General features: G+C 52.7%; 6 protein-coding genes across 6 annotated transcripts; 3 read left to right on the top strand and 3 right to left on the bottom strand.

The window, feature by feature from the left end:
- Nucleotides 1-164: 164 nt before the first annotated feature.
- On the top strand, nt 165-2,024 carry IAQ61_011327 (uncharacterized protein; the record flags this gene model as incomplete). The annotated part of the gene is made up of 3 exons (XM_066099152.1): nt 165-507; nt 557-580; nt 769-2,024. 3 exons carry the CDS (start codon nt 165-167, stop codon nt 2,022-2,024), a joined length of 1,623 nt encoding a protein of 540 aa, XP_065950671.1.
- Nucleotides 2,025-2,353: 329 nt separating this feature from the next.
- On the bottom strand, nt 2,354-3,173 carry IAQ61_011326 (uncharacterized protein; the record flags this gene model as incomplete). The annotated part of the gene is made up of 2 exons (XM_003843826.2): nt 2,718-3,173; nt 2,354-2,652 (listed from the first exon to the last, which is right to left on the bottom strand). The coding sequence occupies exons 1-2, from the start codon at nt 2,779-2,781 to the stop codon at nt 2,354-2,356; spliced, it is 363 nt and encodes a 120-aa protein (XP_003843874.1). The 5' UTR covers nt 2,782-3,173.
- A 913-nt stretch (nt 3,174-4,086) lies between these two features.
- On the bottom strand, nt 4,087-7,934 carry IAQ61_011325 (uncharacterized protein; the record flags this gene model as incomplete). Its single annotated transcript, XM_066099151.1, has 4 exons — nt 4,087-5,006; nt 5,062-5,583; nt 5,631-7,687; nt 7,741-7,934. The coding sequence occupies 4 exons, from the start codon at nt 7,932-7,934 to the stop codon at nt 4,087-4,089; spliced, it is 3,693 nt and encodes a 1,230-aa protein (XP_065950670.1).
- An 868-nt stretch (nt 7,935-8,802) lies between these two features.
- Nucleotides 8,803-10,419, top strand: IAQ61_011324 (uncharacterized protein; the record flags this gene model as incomplete). The annotated part of the gene is made up of 1 exon (XM_003843824.1): nt 8,803-10,419. One exon carries the CDS (start codon nt 8,803-8,805, stop codon nt 10,417-10,419), a length of 1,617 nt encoding a protein of 538 aa, XP_003843872.1.
- An 859-nt stretch (nt 10,420-11,278) lies between these two features.
- Nucleotides 11,279-13,056, top strand: IAQ61_011323 (uncharacterized protein; the record flags this gene model as incomplete). Its single annotated transcript, XM_066099150.1, has 2 exons — nt 11,279-12,812; nt 13,022-13,056. 2 exons carry the CDS (start codon nt 11,279-11,281, stop codon nt 13,054-13,056), a joined length of 1,569 nt encoding a protein of 522 aa, XP_065950669.1.
- Nucleotides 13,057-13,605: 549 nt separating this feature from the next.
- Nucleotides 13,606-16,218, bottom strand: IAQ61_011322 (uncharacterized protein; the record flags this gene model as incomplete). Its single annotated transcript, XM_003843822.2, has 1 exon — nt 13,606-16,218. One exon carries the CDS (start codon nt 16,216-16,218, stop codon nt 13,606-13,608), a length of 2,613 nt encoding a protein of 870 aa, XP_003843870.2.
- Between the last annotated feature and the right edge of the window lie 2,845 nt (nt 16,219-19,063).

Raw genomic sequence — 19,063 nt, 5'->3', positions numbered from 1 at the left:
TAAAGCCGGTCCTGATGCTGACACTGACACTCCAACGGGCAAGGCCCCACAGGCTAAGTAACTACCGGTGGGTAACCGAGGTTCGTCTCGCAAAGGCAGTCAATCCAGCATCACGTCCATGTAACCGCAATCACCATTACCGAATCCCCCTCGCGCAAGATATCATGACCACATCCTCCAAGCCCTTCATCCATGATGTCCAATTCCGCGGCATCGTCGAAGGCCTCACTTATGTCAATTCGCAATCCGAGCCACTTTGTCACTTCTTCGGCGGCGTACCCTACGCCCTACCTCCTGTAGGACCCTTTCGCTTTCAAAAGCCTAGGTCGCTACCACCATGCTACCGCTACGGTACGAAAGCGAATCCCGGCCGTTTCACAGGTGGCTGTGGAATCTGTCCGCAGCCCGGTGACCGCGATTCTGACGGAAAGCTTAAGGTGGCCATGTGGGATGAGGATTGCTTGCAAAGTAGCATCTGGATTCCATGTGGAGACCCACCGGCTGCGGGTATGAACAACTTCAAATGAATAGTGATGCTCAATTGACGCGTCGTTAGGCTGGCCGGTTCTGTTCTGGATTCGTAAGTGTTCTCTCGCCGTATAGGTACGGTATCTAGCACTTGGCACAGCCGTTTTGTCACGAGTCAGCATCAACATTGTTTCTGTTAGTTTGCCGGCTAATCTGAATGATACTGTTGCGAGTATTCACGAAGATACGAATCACAAAAGCTAGATTGCACAAAACACTGACTTGACTTTTGTGGCACAGATGGCGGCTTCCTGCAGTGGGGTAGCCCGAATCGCATGGACTGCCGGGCGCTATTGAGCGAATCACCGGTCAAGTGCATCATTGTGGCGCCTGCCTACCGCCTGAACGTGTTTGGTTTTCTTGCCTTCAAGGACATGTTCGAATCGTGTCCGGATGCTGAGGTCAATCTCGGCTTCTGGGATCAGCGCATGGCGCTGCAATGGACGTATGAGAACATCAGCTACTTTGGTGGCGATGCCTCAAATATCACTATTGGTGGATATTCTGCCGGCTCACATTCGGTATTCTACCAGCTGGCGTACGATCTCGGTGTGGCGGATAAGAAGGCTATTGTCAAGCGAGCACTCATGCTATCGAATGGCCCTGGTATGCAGCCTAAAAGTCTAGACGAAGCACAGGTCCAGTCTGGCCAGCTACTGGAGGCTTTGAATGTACCGGTAGACCTGCCAGTTCAAGAGAAGCTGGCTCGTCTTCGTTCCTTGCCAACGGACACTCTAGTAGAAGCAACATACAAAATCCAGTTACATCAGTTCCGCGCCGTCACGGATGGTAGCTTCGTCCGCCACGGCCTCCTCAACGAGCTCTCAAACGGCATTTTTGCCCAACGCATGAAGAAACGAGGCGTCAAGCTCATCATCGGCGAATGCAGTGATGAACACCATGTCTACGGCACCTGGCGGCCGCCACAATCTGGGTTTGACAACATGTTGGCCCGTCTGGAAGCCGACTATTCGCGTGACGCCAGCAGAGTCCTCATGTCGGAATACTTCCCTGGTGGAAAGTCGCCGTCAAAGTATAAGAGCTGGCAGGCTGCCTTTGGACACATCTACGCAGATGTTCAAGTCCATGCTTTGGAGCGGGGCATGGTGACTGCGCTTGTCAAGCATGGAGCTGGAGACCTTATCCACAGGTATCGTATCGAGTGGCGGGCAAAATGTGTCGATAAAGACATGCCCCCCAGCTTCGGTGCAAGTCATGCTTCCGACATGGCAATTTGGTTTTTTGGCAACGGACGTGAGCTGGAACAGGATGAGAAAGAAGTTGTGGTGAAATCATTCCTTGGGCCGTTGAGTAGCTTTTTGCAAAATGGGAATATGGACTGGGGGACGGAGCATGCGCTGCAGTTACGTACACTGAAGCGTGACGGAAGTGTAATGATTGAGGAGGATACAAGATTAGAGGAGGGCATGAGGTTGTGGAACGCACTTAAGAGAGTTGGAGCTACAGGAAATCCCGTTGAGACTGCAAAGCTCTAGGAGCCATGTGCATTCGTCATTGTAATTATAGACAAAAGTCGAAGTATTCCTCACGATGTTACGATGTAGAGTGTAAAAAAAAATGAAATAGCCTAATTCTCGACCAACAAATCTCATCCTTCTCCATCAAAGCTTCCCTTATTCCCCGAAAAAAAAAAGCCCAACACAGCAAAGCAAGACCAGACATCTAACAAAAGATTCAACATGGTATCACTCGCTAATAAAACCAACCTATCCAAATCTAACAACAGAGATGCCAAACAAGTCGCAAGCCCGAAATTGCCACAACTCCCATCACCCAAACCACTCTTTTCTTCCCTACTCCGTCCCTACTCTTTCCGCCCCGCACCCCTCCCCCTCCCCCTCAAAAACAACCCCCTAAACCCCCCCTTCCCCCCTTCCCCCACCGACCCCAAACTACTCGCTCTCCGGCGCCCCTCACCCCCAGCCTCTCTCTCCGCCGACCGCGCCAACGACGACGATGACGACGCCGATGACGACACACGACGCTCAGACTTTGAATTCGCATAGTGCGTCTCCGGACTGGAGGTCAACACCAGTTTTGTGGGGTTCGAGGAGGCCTGCGAGGCGATTTTCGACCAGGCGCTGGTTATGGAGGAGCGGCGGCCTGGAAGGAGGTGATGTTAGTCGGGGAGCTGGGGAGGGGAGGGTGTGTTGGATGGGGGGACGTACGCATGTTGCCGGCGCCGCCGCGACCGTAGAAGATGCAGGGGTCTGAGGAGGGAGTTTTGGACATTGTGGTGGTGGGTTGGTTTTGAGGGTTGAGGGTTGAGTTTTTGAGGTGTCGAGTGTTGAAGTTTTGAAGTAGGTATCGAGTTTTGAGGGTTTGAGGCAGCTATCAAGGCGTCGAGCTTTCGAGGTTTTTGGAATCGAGGTATCGAGATATCAAAGTGATTCCAATACAGACATGCAAGTTGGCTTATATAGTCCAACAAAACCCTCTTGATCCAACCTTGCAACAAAGCAAACCCAGAAAAATAAAAACACGAAACCCACACATCCCCCCAACCATCTACATATAACACTCCCGCGAAATCGGCCACAGAGTCTACAAGTCGAGTCCTTAGCCTCCGACCTCACCCGCCCCCATCCCATCATCCCTCCCATCTCCTTATCGCACCCACAAAAGACCAAAGCTCAAAACAAAGCCAGACATGCCCAAAGCTTAAACCCACGAGCCCCAATCGGCTCATTGGGTCAGCGCAGAGACGCAGCCAGTCACACACGCGATGCTTATCTGCGCTTAGCTATGCGCGATCAGCAATTAGCGACATGCGATCTGTGACAGCGATGGTCTACAGCGACTCCCCTAGCACTGTACGGGTACTAGAGTTACATGCTGCATACATCCCATAGGAGTAGAGTACTATAAATCGCATACTCTTACAAACCTGCCTTGGAGTACCCTGCCCTAGAGTACAGCACATGCACACTCCATCTACCCAGCGTCATCCCCGCCGCCCAGCCAGCCAGCCAGCCAGCGCAACATACGACACCCACACCCACACCCACACCCACACCCACGCATGTGCAGCGCAATCCCACTGCCGAATCCATCAGCCAGCCCGGGTTAGCGCCTGTCACGTGACCCCACCCACGGCCGAATCAGCTGGCGGAGCGGGCAGACTGGGCGGCGGGGCGGCGGCGCAGACGGCTGACGTAAGGGACGGGGCCGGCAGAAGCAAAAAAGGGGGTTTACGTGGTCGGTTGACTGTTGGGAGAAGAGGGCGGCCAGGGAAGGCAAGGTGGGGTGTTTTGTTTGAGGGGGAGGGGGTGTGGTTGGTTGGGTCGTGTACTACAAGTAGAAGAGTAGTGTGTAGGGGTAGGGCGGTGCATTGGGTGGGCTGTGGAGTTTGTGGGGATGGTAGGCCCGGGGGAGATGGGAGGGTGGGTGGGTGAGTTTTATATGCGTTTAGCTGAGGATGCAAGGAATGGTGAATACAGTACACGACAAAAGGCAGGAATAATGCTTCATCTTTGTCCTATTCCCATGCTTCCAACGAATCAATCCAGCCACAACAAGGCCCGTTCCCCTCTTCCCTTACAAAACACCAAAGCCCCTCGAGTGCGTAATCGCCAACCCCAACTTCTGCCTCAAAACCTCCACATCTGCATAATCCGGCAAATACAGCCTGCCAAAACACGTCGAGCTACTCGGCAGAGCGTGCGGCTGCCCGCCCACCTTGCTAATCTTGAACATCACATTCTCATACCCCGTCACGGGGATGCGATTCGATGCCGTGACGAATTCGAGCAGGCGCCGCGCATCCTCCTGATCGTACGACTCGGCCACCTTCCAGAAGGCGCGGACGGTGGCGCTAGTAGGCGTGTAGCCCTCGTCGTAATCTACGACGCGCCGCAGAGCCGTCATGGAGATGTCATGGGAGCCTTCGACAAGCTTGCGCAGAAAGGCTGGGCTAAAGTATCGGAGGCTTTTGGGTTGCAGACAGGTCAGGAACCCCTTTTTGAAGGCGACGAGTTGGGTCTCGACCGAAGCGTACGTGAGGAAGTAGATGTACTTGCCCACAAACTCTTCTCGGTTGGCATTGGTGACGACTTCGGGCTCCGAGTCGGCTTCCAGTGGATCGTGGCCAAACGGGTAGGCCATGTTGTGGTCGATCCTGTGGCCAAATACCTCGTAGCTGAAGACGGCGTCGCGCATGATGACCTCGCCCACGTCCCCATCGCTCCACGAGAGTAGCTCGCCAAAAGATTTGGCTAGATCGGGCCAGCCATCCTTGATAAAATCTACAGTTGAGATTTTGACAAGGTCTTCCTTGGATGAGTCGACCGGACTTAGCATCATGTGATAGAAGGCAAGAGGAAAGGTCACAGGCAGCGTCACACCGTTGTACACGGCAATACTAAATAGCAAGCCAATCATCTCAAACTTCCATGGTGCTTCCAATGAGCCTGGCTGGAACCAGGTCATACGAGTCTGCGGGTCGATGGTGAACATCCCTAGATATGTCAGTTTCCTGAAGAAAAAAAAAGGGCAAAAAGAGACATAGCTTACCGTTTTCCGGCCTGAAAGCTTCACCGAGCACTAGGCTAAAGTACTCGTTGGTCACTCCACCCAGATCCGTACCATAGTCGCCCGTGTCCTCTGTCCCAATCTTCACCTTAAGCGGCTTCAACAACATTCGTTTCTCTTGTCCCCAGAGCATGTCTAACGTATCTTCAAGCGCGTTTTCGCGGCTCACCGTCAGGAACAGTTGTTCACAAAATGTCGTCTGCATCTGAGAGGAGAGCAACTCAGCCATTGACCCTCGGAGAAAGATCTCAAGCGATCTCTGCACACTTTGAGTGCGCACGGTATGATTGTACTGCGAAAACATGGTCGTGAAATTGATGGTGCGGAAGTAAGTGACTACTTGGTGTGTCGAGAAAAAGCATGGATACTGGTAGACGTGCAGATGGTTCAGTGTGGGCTCCCAATCAAGGAACCTCAATGGCTCATCGAAAGAATCGATCCGTTCGCTGAGAAAGGGCATCTCGAACATAGAGAAGCGCAGGTTGAGTGCGTCGCAATGCACATCTATCATTGTTAGCTGTTTGCATACCACCCAAGATGGAGTTACTTGCAGAATTTCTCATGAAGCTGTACTGCTACACCCACACTGCCCCATTTGGGGATCTGAGGCTTGCTGTCCCACTTCTTGAGTAGAACGGTTCGTGACCACTCCAGAAACGTGGCAGTCACTGTCCATCCTGGGTCTTCGCGTCTAGCATGGCTTGGGTTCAGTCTTCGTTTGTTTTCGATTGCAACGCGCTCTGTGACAATCAGGTGCTGCACAATAATCTCAACAAGACCATCCTCGAGTAACGTTGGTCCTGGATATTCACTGGTGACGTCTCTCCGACGCCGATCCTTTAGAATATGTTCAAAGCACATTCGAGCCCCAATAGCACGAAGTAAACGGTCCGCGAGGCGGAGTGCAGGCTCGTATTCCAATCCATCGATGATGTCCATAAACGGATGTGCGAAAGTGTCCAAATTGGGAGCTGCAGTTGGAACAATGATGCCCCATGATCGTAGTTTACGGACCTGGAGCCATACATGTGGCCAGCCAACTGGGACCAGAGAAGTGAGTGCATGGATACATATGACGACTATGTGAGCAGCTTCGTGCACAGTCAGGTATCGAGGCACTGGTTTTGTTTTGGCACCATCATTCGTCAAAGGTTCTGTCGGGGCGCCTGGAGACCTGCTTACACCCAACGGCTGTTTGGGAGGGCTTTCCAGGTCAACAAGTTCCGGCGGGGGTGTAAAGAGGGCTTCTACTGCCATCCACAAACTATCGAATATGAGCGCGCCATTGTGTCTACTCCAATCGCGAAAGGATTGTGTCAGGCGTGCTGAGTCGAGATGAGGGAGCGGCGAGTCTCCAAATTCTCTATTTGCGACACGAAATGACTTGAGCAGTGTTTCGGGATCGCTCAAGGTGTAAAACAGCGAACGGTTGACAAGAGGTGTTGTGGGTCGGTAGTGACGGTTGTTATCATAGTCCACGGCATAGTTAAACTCGGCTGTCTGATATTTGCGGTGGCGATGAACGTGCTCCTTGAAGTTATCGATAATGTCGCAATTGAGTATCGGAAAGACTGGCAGCGTAGGAGCTGAGCGGTCGACAACCCTACGAGGCTCACTTGAACACAGGACTTTGACCGGAGGCTTTGACCGCCCCATGTCTGACTCAATGCCACCACCTAATGTGAAGCTCTTCTTGCCTGTCTTCTTAATGGAGAGCTTTGTCGATGTTGAGTAGCGACGAGTTCCAGCAGAGTTGGGAGATGTCGTTGCTTTGCTTTCAGCCACAGTGACAGGCTGATAGGGAATCCTATGGATCTGGTGACCGTCACTACCTGGAACGTGTTGACTCGTTTGCTCTGAATATGATTTGTCGCTGCATTGAGCAGACTGTTGTTGCAAACGTTCCCGAACGATGCGTGGGGGTTCACGTGTTTGAGTCATGACAGTGGGAGCGCTTGTTGATGAGTCAATTTCATGATCTGCTTTTGTTGTGTCTGATGATGCTACTGATTGCAAGCCATGAGCTGCACTCTCATTGTGTGTTGCGCCATTTCTTGAGGATGTATCAGTCGATGCGCGGAGCAAGGTCAGAACAGAACTGGGATTCGCAATTTGCTGGGTATAAGCAGCCATCATGCTGAGACTGTTATATAGGTTCTGGCCAAGGGACTTTACGTCTTTCCGTAACTGGCGCTGACTGTTGATGACATCCAGTGTAGTCTGCGGAGTATGTGCATCGTGTGTGCTCATCGAAGACGGCATTATCAAACCTCGTGGACCAAGGGCGCGTCTGTACTGACGAGCCAGTTTCCATGTTGTGGGATACACGATGAACTGGCGATTTCCATTGGCGTTACCCTGATATATACCAATTTTAACGTTGTCTTGGTTCGTCTCCCAGTCTGTGTCTGGGTTCTTGAGTGGCGGTCGGTGGGGACAGAGTGCCTGATAGGGATCATCTTGGCTGGCAAGGTAATTGGCTAATGCATGGGCAGTGAGTTGGGAAGGAGGGCGATAGGGTCGTGTGGCATTTCGGGCATTGCGCGAGAAACAGGTGACGGTTTCACAGTTTGGGTTCTTGCAGCCGACTAAGATCTGCCCTGTGTATCTGCAACAAGTGTCATTATACCATGTCAACTGCCGTGAGACTGTTGACCATACTGCCTGACGAGCTGCTGATAGTGAAACCGGCGCTGTAGCTGTGAGCATTCAAGGACCCGGTGGACCTCTTGCACGTCTATCACCGTGTTTGGGCGAGGTTGCAAGGCACGTGACGAGAGCGGTGCATAACTCGCGCCAGGCACGGTGCGTGGGTGTGCACGAGCACGTTGGCGCCCTTCATCCGGCGCGCTCATATCATCAAATGAAGGCAGAGACACAAAAGCAGGAGAGGCTGTAGGGAGCAATCATGACTCGGTGACGGTGCAACCGCTGCTGGGCGTGGATACGTCCTGTACCGGTACTCTTCACGGGGCGATGATATGAGTAGAGCAGAGAACGTACAGGGTGAATTGTGAATTGTGGAAAAGAAAAACGATAGAGTGCCGAGGTAATACTAGGTACTGTGTATGCTAACTTGTACTCTAGCTTGTAAGTCGCAGGTGTGTACGGACGATGAAATGAACCAAGAACATGTGACTAGGTAGAGAGACGACCGCAAACACCAGCGTACTCCTACTGCTAAGGTCCGTAGGGCTGTCAGGGCTGGGGAGGACGGCTGCCGGGCGGGCAAAGGTGGCGGTGGCTCAGTCCGGGCGCAGGGATGGCAGGTGCCACCGTGCTTGGCAGCTGATGTCATGTTCGCTGTGTTGGTGCGTGCACCCGCGCACTTGCTTGCCATTCACTCACCCATTTCCCTTGGTCGCACTTTCCGTTGGCTTACATCATCATCATTTCTAGAGAGTAATCGTAGAGTACCAGTACATGGCCTGCAGCCACTCTAGAGTACCATCTCATCATCTGGCGCTGGGCAATCAACTGCAGGATTGCTGTGTACAGATTGTATCACAGAGTTCATTTCTGTGGCCGCCTTGGTAATCACGCTTCACTCAGCAGCGCACGTTCAAATTTGCCCCTCGGCCAGTCACAACGAGGCGGTATCGATAGCCCACAACCACCCCCCCCCACCTTTCGCCGAATTATTTCTAGCCATCACCGAGCACCACGCCCAACCTGATATCCTACCCCAATCTCCCCTGTAACAACTCTATACACACGGCAAAAATGGCGTCGCAGGTGCCTACGCAGGCAAACATTCAATCTACCCACCCCTTCACCTGCAACACATGTCAGGTCGCCTTTCGCTCCAGCGATCTGCAGCGCGCTCACATGCAGACCGACTGGCATCGCTACAACCTCAAGCGCCGTGTGGCCTCCCTCCCGCCCCTCTCGTCTGAAATCTTCACCGAAAAAGTGCTCGCAAACAAGGCGACCGCCGCTGCCACCGCCGCCAAAGCCTCGTTCGAGAAATCGTGTTCAGCCTGCCAAAAAACCTACTTTAGCGAGAATGCCTACGCCAACCACGTCAACAGCCAGAAGCACAGGGCGAATGTGGCAAAGTCAGGCAGGGGTGCTCATCTGGATGACACTGCCTCGGTGACAGGCTCCATGGTCAGCTCGGCCTTCTCGCTGGGTGAGTCCATGGCCGAGTCAGAGGTCACGGTCAATGGTGATGGGGAGAAAGACTTGTCAGAGGTTGTGGACGGCATGAAGAAGGCATCCATCAACACCAACGAGTCTACAGCAGAAGACGACAAGAGCTCTGTCGCAGCCTCGACCAAGGCGCCCTCAGATCCGCTGCTGGACTGCTTATTCTGCAACTACAAGTCGCCGAATTTTAATCTGAACCTTACACACATGGGCCGCTTTCACGGAATGTTTGTACCAGAAAAAGACTATCTTGTTGAGCCAGAAAACCTCATCAGATATTTACACGACAAGGTTCACGTTGGCCACCAATGTCTCAAGTGCCACAAGATGCTTCACACTGCATCTGGCATTCAAACACACATGCGTGATCGAGGTCACTGTATGATTGCATTTGAATCTGACGAGGAGCTTGTCGAAGTTGGCGAATTTTACGACTTCCGGAGTTCGTACCCTGACGCTGCCGACTTTGACGAGATGGCGGAGGAGTCAGACGACTCCACTTCAACTACCGGAGGCGGTGTCAAGCTCGGTGCGAAACGGGAAACCAAGACTACGACAGATGACGCAGCCATGTCAAGCAACAACGAAGAAGATGAGGGTTGGGAAACCGACAGCACCGTATCCAGCGTTCCTACAGACGAGATCACAGCTGTACCCATTGATCGCAGACACCGTCACAAGTCGCTCAACAAGTCAAAGCATCATTCTCATTCAGATCCTCGCCCACATCGTGCCGCGGATGGGTTCCACTCGCATGCTCACAATACCCCCCATGCAGTCTACCACGATGAGTATGAGCTGCATCTACCATCCGGACGGACTGCTGGTCACCGATCGCTTAATAAATACTACCGCCAGAACCTGCGCAACTACCCTGGTGTGGCTGAGCGCATGGAGAATGCCCAGCGCCGTTTGACTGCCGGATCAACTGAGGGAGATGGAGATAGCGATGTCGAGATGGACGGTGGAGATGATGAGGCGCGGGAAGGTCGTGGGCGTCAACAACAGCTCGTCACCCGCGCCAACGGCGGTCTGGGCATGGTTGGCGTTAGTGATGCTAAGAAGGCTGAGGTGCAAAAAGCTGCCAAGCGAGAACAGAAGAAGGCAGACCGTGCCCGCAACAGGTACGAAGCTGGTAACGAGAAGCGCAACAACCACCAAAAGCACTTCCGTGATCCTCTTCTGCAGTAGATGTGTCATTGTGGGTGGGAGGGGATTTGGGCTTTTGTGCATTTGTATGACCCATTTGCGGAGTTCGGGTTACCGGTACGAGTGGAATGCTTTCTTCTGTCTGCGTTTGCGACTTCATGAGCATGGGCGGCGTTTGCGATGGCATATAGACAAGTCGACGACGGTCGCTTCATAGGTACACCTAGAAGAACTATACACCTTCGAAATAGCTACTCGCATTCATGTTGAAGCCAATAATTCTACAAGTACTGGCTTCGTAGAACCTGATGCCAGGTACCATACTCTAATCCACGCCGGCACTGCTCTATCGTGGAGATGCACGACTACAAGGCAAGGAAGCCCCCACCGTATCCCTCATCAACATCATTTCCTATCCGATCCCCACTCCATTCGACACGGCCATTCACAACTACCCACTCTTCATTACACAACAGTCAAACCCATGTAACAAGGTCCTCCACACAAATGCACCGTCAGTGAGACGTCTCACAACCGGGATGTCACTACAACCCCAGGCTCGTGTGTCCCGTACTCCCCGAGTTTCCTTGTCTCGCCTGAGCCGAGACCAAAGACGCGTGCGGTCCGATGCCGCAAGAAAATTTGTAGGGCCATCCCGGTTGGTGGGTGAGTCCCGATTCATGGATTGTTGATTCGACGGACGGGAGGGAGTCTGCAGTGAGGGACGACGCCACACGTGTAGGGCTGACTTATCGATAGAGCGACGCGCTAGCATGCCGCATTAGCGGAAATCGACATGTTGTTCGTCATGACGTTGCTGGTTTCGTTTTGAATTGTTACAATATCTGTACGGTCTAATCCATCGTCGGACTTTTATTTCGAATAAGAAAGAACTGCCTGTATGCCCGTACTTGCCGTACCGCGACCTTATATCTGCGCCCGCTGTTTGCGCGCGAAGCGACCGTCAATCCCTCGAGCCTCGATTGCCACTGACCATGTGAGGCAATACGCAAATGCAACTCCCCAGCGCAGTAACAATGATGAGACACAGGAGGATGATAGTCGGGTGGAAATTTCAGGTCCGCAGGAAGTGAAGGCAGAGCGAAGAGAAGAAGGCGCCTTGTCGCGGCGATTACGAAGCATGAGTGAGGAAGCCATAGCGAGTGGTGCACATGGAGCTGTCAAGGCTGTACAAGAGTCGGGCGGCTTCAGTGAGGAACTCAAAGCTCAATTGGAACAACGCATTGCCGGTGCAAGCCTACGATCATCAGAGGCAAACCTCCCGGCTGCTGCCTCTCGCCACGTACGCGACCTTGCCACGAGTGAGGCATGGACGGGCACGGAATCGATACACGATGCGAGTTTGCGCATGCTGAATGATTCACGCAAACCTTTGAGATTAGGCAGGCCGCCGAAGATGCCAGGGGTTCAGCCACCGCGAACCGTTGATACTGGACACAAGCGTAATAAAGAAGGGCATGGCCAGCGGCTCGCCGATGCTAGGGACAGAAGCACTGTATATGCGCATGTCAAAGAGGACGTCGATCTGGATGCCATGGAGCGAGAGACGCGCTTCCAGCTACTCAAGGACCGGTTCGATCCACACGCGCGGACCATTGTTCCAGGTACCATCTCTGGCATTGCCTCCCTAGCCAGCCAGAGAATCGAGGATGCAATCGCACGAGGCCAATTCAACAACATCAAACGTGGAAAGGGCATCAACGTGGAGCGAGACCACAATGCTTCGAGTCCTTTTATCGATACCACCGAGTACTTTCTGAACAAGATGATTCAGAAGCAGGAGATTGTGCCCCCGTGGATCGAGAAGCAACAGGAGCTCACGTCGGCCGCGAACAAGTTCCGCACTCGCCTACGGCACGACTGGAAGAGGCATGCTGCCAGAATGATATCGAGTATAGGCGGCTCGTTGGAGGAGCAGGTCAGGCGAGCCGAGGCGTATGCAAAAGCAGAGCTCATATCAAACCCACCCAGGAAGAAACAGGAGATACTCTCCTCCATAAGCGAGCAAGGAAATCTGACCCAGATTTCCATATCAAGCGAGATCAAGACAATCACACCTTCAAACAACCCTGCCAACACCACCACCACCACCACCATCACAGAAGAAATCACCGCCAAAACAACCACATTTCAAACCTCCATCGAAACAACCCTCCTCCAAACCCCCCTAGACAACCCAACCCCACCACCCCTCCCGTCCCAAACCCCCACCCCCTTCCGCGACCCGGACTGGGAACGCACAGAATCCTCCTACCTAACCCTCGCCATCGCCGACCTCAACTCCAAAGCCCGCTCCTACAACCTGCAGGCCCCCGACCTCGCCAAAAAACCCTACTTCAATCTCCGCCGCGAACTCGACGCCTGCTACGCCGACGTCGCGCCCCAGCTCCCCGCCGTCATTCTCGAGCGCGCGCGTGCGCCGCCGAGGAAGGTGGAGGATGGGGCTGGGGGGCTGGGGGTTAGGGCTGGGCTGGGTGGGCTTTTGGGGGGTCGGCAGGTTAGGGTGAGGGATGAGAGGGTGGAGAGGCAGTATGGGTTTCGGCAGTTTTGGAGGGATATTTGGGGGAGGGGGGGAGGGTAGGGATATGTGGATATTGTGAATGCTTTTTACTGCTCGAAAAAGACATTGATGGGGATATGGACATGGTTTGTAGCTAGAGATATTATATGTAGATATTACGTACCTGTACATACAACCACACACAGATCCACGCTCATACCCACGTCCAGTTCTCCAAAAGAAAAACCCTACACATGCACTTCCCAGCCTGCACAACGCTAGCTGCACGATGGGCAATAGAAAGCAGGAGGGCGGGGGGAGTGGGCATAAGTGACGATTCGTGTGCATACGACGTATAAGTATATTTGTATAGTAGTAAGTTTAATAGCAAACACCTTATCCAATAGCAGGCAGGTGACCGGTACTATGCATATCCCGATCCCGATCCACATCCTTATACACACCCTACACCATATCGACATGGCGAAAACTCCTGTGACGCATACCCATCATCCAAAAAAGTGTTTTGGATAGGATATGAATGGTTTGGAAATTCCAAGCGCGGTGGGTGGATGAGGCTGTGGGAGTTTGTGTTTGTTACGGATCATCTGCCGTATTCTTGACTTGCATCCGATATGTGACGATTCATTCGACGGGGAGGAGGAGTATGTGTGCAGTTGTAGGTATGCTGAGCTGCAATGTACAAGTTACGCTCCCATGGCCGCGACACGGAGACCAACCTCAATACTCACCACCTTCACATCCTCACTTCGCATCCTGGCCCCTACACTCGTCCTGCCAATTGCCGCCTTCTTCTCGCCCTGGCCGGTGCAATCCGTCTGCTTGCCAACAACACGCGCATTAGGGAGTTCGCAGTCCTGCGTGCCACTGTCCCTCTCTCCTGTTCGCCTTGCCTGGTCTAGGCCATCGGACGCACTCCTGAATTTCCTAATACATGGCGCATCGGTAGCACCCTCGTGTTTCAATCTTCCCACGCCGTCGTATGGTTGACAGAAACATATCCGCATGGTGTGTCCTGCCAGAGGACCCAGTTTACTGTGAGCATGTTCACGCGACGTTGGACGCATTCGGGCCTTTTCTTCAACGACTATTGTTGCGGCCCCGCTTCTGCCACTATCCCTGTTATTCGAGGAAGGTTCTTGTTCGGGGCATTGGCTAACAACGCGGCGCTTGTGGAGAACATCACCCTTGGCTGTAGGACGGCGGAACATGCAGGCTTTGGTAATTAGGCCCGCTTTGTAGAATCTCGCTTCAAACTTCAAGTCGTGGACAATGGACCAGGTAGAGCGATGATGTTTCTGATATGAGCCAGAGTTGAACTTTGGATATTGATTTCGTGAACCACTACGAGGCGTGAAGCTAGGACTCTTGATGATACCGCCACAGCCTCGCACAACCGGACTAGGGAGGACAAAGGACTCTGTGGAAACGATCTGCGAATTTTCTGGATGTCGATAATTGTGGTGGTGTCGCAGATGCGCAGGCAATGGCGCTGAGAACACAGGTGGAGTTGTCATCGGTACCAGAGCCGGACGTACTGGTGGTGCTGGATGGATGGGGGTGCTCCGAACATTGTAAAAGTAGGATGTCGCCATGGTTGGAGACCCACTAAATTCTGAAGATCCTGTTCCAGGCGATGAACTGTTCTCAGGCTGGATAAGATTACCAGATGGAGAGTAAAAGGATATCTTTGGCGTGTTGTAATTCGGGGTGACGATACCTGATGCCGCTGCAATGGGTAGTAGGGACGTTAAAGCGAATGACTTTACAGAGTGCGAGGTAGTATTTGTCCTATCATTCGTCGCCTGCGCTGGAGATTCCGACATGGACGCTTGTCCCTCGAGCTCTCCCATTTGCGGTGTGAACCATACTGGGGGTGCGATTGGCGTGGGCGAAGGCGAGTGGGGCATGTTCTGAATGCCGACAAGCTCATGTCCAAGGTCCAAGTCAACACCCAGTACCGTCCCTGAATATGATGTAGACATGGTGCTGCAGAAGCTGGCATTTCGGCTGGACTCGATCGCGCGATCGCACTGTGCAAGCGAAGCGGCGTTCCCAGGGTAGACGGACACGCTTTCAGGCGTGTTGTGAACCAGCATTTCACATATCCTTTCGCTCAAGATCGCTGGCACTTTAGCCGTGTCGCCATTGTGCGCCCCATCGCGTGGTGTTGGTTGTACAGGATGCACAGAAGCGAATCGTTCATCTGAACGCGTTGCAACCGAAGGTGGCAGCAATGGAGGTACAGGGCTATTATCGGTCATAAGTTTAGAATCATGCGGTAGAGTTGTGAGCAAGGGCGGATCAGCTTCAGCTGAAAACTTGACATTTGCTAATGAAGGTGTCTGCCGACCCCTGATCTGAGAATTTCCAAGAGGCGTCAGCGATGGGCCTGAAGTCGAGCCATTCCTAAGACGCGGGTTGCTCAATTCGTCATAAGTGGTCTGAGCAATGTCAAACTGGTATCCATGGCTCCGCGGACTGCATTGGACCGGTCTCACCCGTCGGTCTTTGGACTTGATCATGGTAGTCTGGATCAACTGGGACGACCTGACCCGTGATGTGTTCTGAACACTCTGTAAAACATCGCAAAAGAAAGCCGAAATCCTCTGGCTACCAGTCGAGTGCTCTGTGTCACCTATGTGAAAGTCGGTAGTGTGTGTTTGTGCTATCCCACTCGTCTGGTTTGGAGTCTTGATTGTCGGGGGTGTGCTCCCACTCCCATTCGCTAGCCTGCTTTCCCTAATGGTGCTGACATCTTGTTCCGGAGAAACATCCTCTGCGATTCGTGAAAGCTCGGGATCATCTGCATGGTTCGGCATTTTTTGAAATGTGCATGGCGGAGATACATGATCGGAATTAGGCAAAGACGTAGCACAACTGACACTGGGCAAGGAGACACGTGAGTTCAAGGTAGAGCGTGAATGTTGCTCCATGATCGTTGCCAGTGGCGGACCATTGGATCGATTTGCGAGGCGGATCGCCAGATTGCAGGGAATCCTCCCAGGGCGATCAAGAGATTGGCTCTGACTGGGCTCGTAGCCATCGTCGTACTCACTGCACTCGTCGGCATCGTTCTCCGAGAATGTGCTCGACTCGGCAAAGTTCTGGTAATAGGTAAACCTGTCTGGGTCCGCAAGTTGAAGAGCTTCTCGTTGTACGAAGCCTTCACCGAGTAGCTTCAACGGTGCATGGCTCGCAACGTTGATTGGCGTGCTAGTAGTGTTGAGTGAACATTTCTCGCCGTTACTGCTACTGCAATCCAGTAAGTTATAGTTGGTGGAGAGCAAAGCAGGCATCCTGCATGTCCCAGGCAGATGGAAGATGTGGGGGGATGGTGTTGGGCTGGGATGTGCCTAGCCCATCATGTAACGTAACATAGGTGAATTGGGTTGAGGGTTATCGAGGAGGAAACTCTTTCCAGCATAGCGAAGTTGGTTTGCTATGGCATCAATCTTTCCACATGGAGAAGATACTATGGGCACCTAGCAAAGTGGCCAACGTGACTGCCGTAATTCCATGCCTTCGCAGTTGCTGGGAACGGAGGAGGAAGGGAAGGAGCATTTCCTAGTGCCTTGGTACTCTAGCGGCCGTGAATGTATTCTCTCTCTCTCTCCATGTGTGTATATGTGTGTTCACATGTAAAGATACTCCAGGAGTCCTGCCGCCGGGTAAGCACAGCCGATCACGATTCATCGGGAGGGAAGGGAAGGAAGCCTACCTTTCAGGCGGATACAGTAATGCGCAAGCGCGTGCAGGTCCCGTGGCTCCATGCAGGAGTATGGATGCAGGCAGACTGCATGAGGGTTGTGAACTGCACATCCGCACCTCGACAGAGTCGCAATGAGGTTTTCTTCTTGTCTTGCGTAGACTACCGGGGCCAGTATAGCTGTAGGTGCATATCGAGACGAATTGCGGTCCTTTGACCATGGGAGCGCGCCAGAACGTAGTGCTGCAAGCCTTGTTCACACCACCACTGTCGCACGCCAAGGTCAGGCGCAATTCACATCAGTAGGCTAGCTAGCTGTTGATATTGGCCAGTTCATCTGATAATTTGGTCCATTCAAGCTCCAAAATAATGCATGTGCTACATGTAGTTGCATCCAACATTGTAGATCAGCACGCCGTCGCGATACCAATACTGGATAGCCGCCGTGGTCGAGCTCCGCGGAAGCTGTACATATGTGGAACCTTCCTAGCGAAATCCCACTAGATAGTGCATGCGACCTTCACCCCCCCCCTCCCAGGATGTTGAAAAAAAGGCCCTTTTAATGATTAGTTGATCGATCGTGCATGGGACGTTGTGGTGCGTTGTCCACGACCGGGGGGATGGTGAGCTTCCCATGTATACCGGGAAGTTCTCTGATGCCTGCAGTAGAAAGGTCCTTCAGAATCGATGGCAGCCACTTCAGCGTCTTGGACTTGCCTGCGTGACGCTACAATCATCCATGCATGCTTTTTCCTACAAGCAGACTTGTGTTGTGCAGGCAATATCAATGCCCAATCGAAAGGCGATAGACAACAGGCATGGCTACCTGGAAATTGGCACCGCAGATTAAGAATGCACTGCGGTGCTGAGAGCCTCAAAAGCACCCATAGTTCAGGAACAGCCCGCGAATAGTGTTCTCATGACCGACTCAGGCGAATGGGATTGCGTAGCCAGCTGGCATCTGAGGTCCATCTGGACCTATCACTTCTCCCAAAGCTATTTCACAAAACAAGTCGATAGCCATTCGCAGGGTTTAAGGGCTATGTCTGACTGACCTCTTCATCAAATCTGACAATGTGTAGCGACAAACATGATATTGATGTGCGCTTGGCGGCGAATGTTCAGGCGAGTGCGGAGTAGGATCCAAGACCATAATACGAGGGAGGGTTGACTAAGCTCATAAGGCGGCTGACTCTCCCGCCCAATGACTGTCAAGTGCTTAATTTCTGTAACGTAGTCGCCGTGTACCTATAGGGTCGGAATACGCCAAAATGTGAAGCTGTACCCACCCTGCTGGGCAGCGCAGGAGCGTAAGAACAGCTGTCTGAAACGGGCCATGATTTCCATGGGGAATGGTTGTTGCAGCTTCTGTACGACCCTCGAGCTGCTGCTTACGGTACTTTGTACTTTCGCTACACCTGAAACTTTTGATTCTTTTCACCCTCGGAAGAAATTCCGTACAACCATCATGACTTCTGATGCAGTGCAATTTACTCCTGCGATGAATCCTGAACGTGACTGTCTAAGAGGGGGCCCCAGAAAGGAACGCGAGGCCTGGGACCTGCTCAGCATCGGGCAATGTAGAGACTACAGGCCCTGACAGTAGCATACCTGCAACCATGCCAGATTAGTGCACACATCCACATGGCATCATTGCAAGGTAGCAGCTCCGATATATTCAAGAGGATCTGTCCTGATCGCATTGGTCGCCTGAGTTGCGTACTCGACCATAAGTCCGGAACACTGATTGGCGATCTCTACCGCACAAGGACCTTTTCGACAAGACATCCTCATGTCTGGAATATTGCGACTTGCTTCTTCATCCTTTGGATGGAACGACGACCAACCAAACGAACTTGGTCTGTGTGGCGTGTGCACGTACAATATTCTGGTCTTCGCGCCACGATGTGAGGGGAGGCGTTTCGGCATCCAAATCCAACTATCATCCTCATCTGTGCAAGTGTTATATACACACAGTCTAGATTAGGGTTCTAATCAGGGTCCACTGTTTCCATATTTCAGACGGGCATTAGGTATGATAGACGGGTGCTTGTTCCGCGACAAGCGCGAGACTAACTTACTTGTCTCGACAATCGTACGCTTCTTGTAGAAGCCGCAGTAGTTGCTGTTGGGGCTGTCTTTGCTGCACTATACGGTCCGATCAATGATCATTGTCTTCACCTACGGCCAGCGCCCATGCCCGCCAACCTGGCTTGCGGTGTAGTCCCCCAATACTTGAACCCCAGCAGCTTGTGTCTGCATTGTGAGCGTTGCTTCTGCGTGTTGGAATAGGTGGAAGTGACTGGTATTGGCGCCATAGAGTAACGTATCAAAGGAGCTGCAAGCTGGGTTTAATCCATGCGCGAGTTGGTATATGTCCAGCAGGGCCCTCATCACGGATCGGGCTAATAGTCCCTCCCGTCTACAGCTGCCCG

The sequence above is a fragment of the Plenodomus lingam genome (assembly GCF_022343315.1).
Source record: "Plenodomus lingam strain CAN1 chromosome Unknown scaffold_20, whole genome shotgun sequence".
In the NCBI taxonomy this organism is placed as follows: domain Eukaryota; kingdom Fungi; phylum Ascomycota; class Dothideomycetes; order Pleosporales; family Leptosphaeriaceae; genus Plenodomus; species Plenodomus lingam.
The sequence above is the reverse complement of the archived record's forward strand: the minus strand, read 5'-3'. Positions and strand labels throughout refer to the sequence as shown.